The 3,860-nt window shown below is 42.1% G+C and overlaps 1 protein-coding gene across 1 annotated transcript in view; it reads left to right on the plus strand.

Moving 5' to 3' along the window:
- Positions 1-1,390: 1,390 nt before the first annotated feature.
- Positions 1,391-3,860, plus strand: part of pdgfbb (platelet-derived growth factor beta polypeptide b) — a gene marked incomplete at its 3' end in the record, with an annotated part of 44,783 nt that continues 42,313 nt past the window's right edge. The window contains exon 1 of the mRNA XM_083779200.1: positions 1,391-2,255. Coding sequence (XP_083635326.1) covers positions 2,169-2,255 — 87 coding nt within the window. The 5' untranslated portion in view covers positions 1,391-2,168. The remainder of the gene's footprint in view (positions 2,256-3,860) is intronic.

Here is a 3,860-nt window from a genome sequence, read left to right on the forward strand (position 1 = left end):
GGACCTAGAGCAAAACATTTAAAAAAAAATCACACTCTCAGTGCAGCACTCTCTCTCTCTCTGTTTCTGACACAACAGCACCCCTACTGGTACTAATAGTCATAGCTACTGGTGCTCACAGTCACATAGGCGCATGGGTGGGTGAACGTCACATAGACAGGCGGACACGGACATTGCTGTTCCTTGGAGTGGCTGCACCGCTCAAAAATAGGCCCACTCAGTGGTCCGAAGTTTAGGTAGCATATCCAAACTTGTATCAAAGCATGTGTCGCAACAACTGGAGGAATTAATGGCTGTTGCGTTTAGATCAAAGGGGGACTTTCTTCAAATGGATCATCTTTGAAGGTCTTGGCATCGCCTCAGAGATATACCCTCACGATCAAAACCACAGGAAATATTCCCCAAGTGTGGCTGTTCGACATTCTGTCCGAGCTCTGTCCTTTGTATGCAGATCATGACCTATTCCTCAGAGAGAGAGAGAGAGAGAGAGAGAGAGAGAGAGAGAGAGAGAGAGAGAGAGAGAATGTAGACTAATAGATCCCATAGACTGGAGGTGGTCTGTCCTGCTGTAATTGGCTAGTTGGTTGTCAGGCAAAATTGAGCAGAGCGCTTGCTTGCCTACCTCTGTCTTTCATGTCACTATATATACTATTGTTGGCCAAATGCATACCAATGGGGCCAAGTTAGGCAATTCATCAACGTCCCTTTTAAAACATTAAGTCATTTTTGTATGACTATTATTATGATTCCAATTTTAAATGTTATTAATAAGCTACCATGCCGTGCTATAAACTGCCAGAAGAAGTTGCCTGACAACCATAGCCAGCCAATCAAAGTGTGACCTTCTCTCCGGGCTATGGGAGTGCAGTGTGCGTACTCAGTGGCGTGCACAGATAGACACTAGGGGGTGCTAGAGCACCCCCTGCCCTTTTTGGCAATGTGCTCTTTAAATTTGCTCTTAATTTGTAGTGTGTGGACCATGCGGTGACATTGATCAAATCTTGATAAAAAACGCTTCTACTGTATTATTTAGGCCCCCACAATCTAAAGCTATGTTTCTATGTCAGTGGTTCTTTGATTTAAAAAAAAATAGCAGACCTACAAGCTCGTAGCGCGCCACTCGGTGGCGCGCTATGAGCTTGTAGATTTGCTATTTTTCAATAGCTAAAGCACCAAAAAATGGGTCCCCGCCCCAAAATGCGCTGCACAAGATGCCCTTTTTTTCCCCACTAGAGCACCTGCCCCCTCTAAATGTCTGTGCACGCCACTGTATGGGAGTGCAGTGTGCTGTACTGCTGCGCACCAGCTGTAATCAGGCAGGTCCAGGGATAGGTTGAGAGAGAGGCGCACTGAGTGGTTATTGATAAGGCTCCTTGGAAGAAGAGAAGAGACCCTGCACCGTCCACTGCCGTTATAGCTCATAGGTTTTAGTGCTTAAGTTGTCATAGACAAGTTGGAAATAAATACTGAGCTATAGGCTAGTCTGGCAAAAAGGCATTGGAAATACCAAATACGTGTACGCGAATACAAGTGGATTTTCTTTATTTTTGGTTTACTTTATTAATTTGGATTTGGATTTTTTTGTTGTTGAATATTTGGACATCTCTGGGATAATTTAACTTTATTCGACGGACACGACATGAGATCTGGTGGATAACTTTTTCATCATGTGGTTTTTTTGGACCATTTTTGTTACTTCGAAATATAACTTAGTAAGGTCCTGAACCTTTTATTAATTCACTGCTCTTTCTTTTTAGCGGCTTTTTATATAGTTCCAGAGTTTAACGTGAATGGTTTTGTCTTATACGCACAATAAACTTTCATGGATTGTGGATTATTGTGCAGCCTATATATATAGTTTCGGGCTCCAGTTCCAGATATATGAAATAAAGTGCACCATCTTCTTCTTGTGAGACAGTTGAAGAAGCAACTTTACCGGCTGCGGGTCCGCTTATAACTGAGAGGACAATCGCCAAATTCTTTGGATAATTCTTTGCTGGAGACGACAGCGTGGGAAGCCCGTCTGCTCTGCGCTCACGCAGCAGAATACCCACAGGGGCGAGCCGCTGTCCTCTCCTCCCTCCAGCAGATCATAGTGCGGAGCAGAGAGAGACTCCCTGCCTCTCCCTAAATGCCCGGCCCGTCGCGGCGTCTCGAGGCTGGGCAGCATGAACATGAGCTGGTGGTGGGTACAGATGCTCGCGATGCTGCTGCTGGCCGCGGCGGCGTGTCTCCGGTTCGGCGCAGCCGAGGAGGTGAGTTCATTTTATGCCTTATAAATCCTAGAGGAGAGAGTCTTGAGACTGATGATTATTACCGTACATTTCATGGGCTGGCCATCAACCCTATATAAACTATGTTCTCTCTAGATTAAATTATATCATTATCATATACACAATAATTACAAACATTTAAACACTTTAAAAGTCCCCAAAGGCTTACTTAAAAATTACTTAAACATATCGGTAAACTTTTACTTTAATAAAACAACAAGCATGATGTGTCACGTATATACTTCAACATAAACAAGTCTTTAGTGCTTTTTTTTCGGTGTTTCTCCTCGTAGCAGACTTTGTGTCGACCTGTCATTTGTTTGAAAACGTATACCCCCATTCTACAAACTGTATACAATCAATCAATCCAAACGATATATCACAGGCCTATATAGGCTATACATATCAAAGGATATATAGGCCTATATCCTATAGCAGCCTGTGATCAAATGCTCGTTTGTAACAGTATAGGCTATATAGTGAATGCACCTGCCCCAAGTCACTGCAGCACAACTGCAGGGTCGTAGGCTATAGGTAATGGTATATAGCCTTTCTGACATAAACTTTATCAAAGCAGCGTCCTCTGGGGGCCAACTATATATATATAGAAGAACTCGGCACTGTTATTAGGGGTGGGGGAATCCTTAAAGAGAAAATAACAGTTATTTCTGCCATTAACTGCAGCTTTATGAATGGGCGCCTGAGGGTAGACACATGCCGAGGTCTTAACAAAGCCATGATGATGATGATGATGATGATCTTAGGCTCCCTGCATGGCTGAACGCACCACGTGCTTCAGTCCAGCATCCATGGAGACCGTTCCAGATGTTTCACTGACTCATAAAGCTGTCAATAAACATAATCATATCATCATGACATGACAGGGGGGGGCTTTCTTTTTTTCTCTCTTCAATAAACCAGACATTCAGCTGTCCACAGTCACACTCCCCTTTTCTTCTGTAGTAGCTCGCTCACAGCTCCAGTAAAGAATAATATACTTCTGGGAGGTGATTTGAGACTTGTACTGTAGGCTACAGTGTGTTGTAAATGTGATGTGTTTCTCTCACACACTGTATCAGTGTGTATCAGTCATCTTGTTACACAAAAGTTGTTGACCTTTGAGTTTTTAAGAAGACCATGTGACCACAGTGAATCTGTAGGTCAGCTATAGAATTGCTATGTGTATCATTTATTTTACACAAAATTAATATCACATACATATAATTTATAATTTAGGCATTTAGCAGACGCTCTTAATCCAGAGCGATTTACATTAAGCAATAGATACATACATGCATACATACATACATACATACATACATCTGGAGACTGTCTGGAGGCATTATGATTAGTATACAATTTCTGCCTTTCGTGCTTATAGTGCAGAGCTGTGTAAGAATTTAGAAAACATCACCCAAATCAATCTCAATACTTTATAGTGGTCTATTATTAGGCATTATCATAATCCATGTTTTATACCACATGCATGTGTTCTGGAATACAATAGTTGAAAAAACAAATAATGTGGCAACCACATGTTTGGTAGAAAAATAATAATCCCACACACACAATGATTTATTCAGCTTT

The sequence above is a fragment of the Protomyctophum parallelum genome, assembly GCF_964188405.1.
Source record: "Protomyctophum parallelum genome assembly, chromosome: 13".
In the NCBI taxonomy this organism is placed as follows: domain Eukaryota; kingdom Metazoa; phylum Chordata; class Actinopteri; order Myctophiformes; family Myctophidae; genus Protomyctophum; species Protomyctophum parallelum.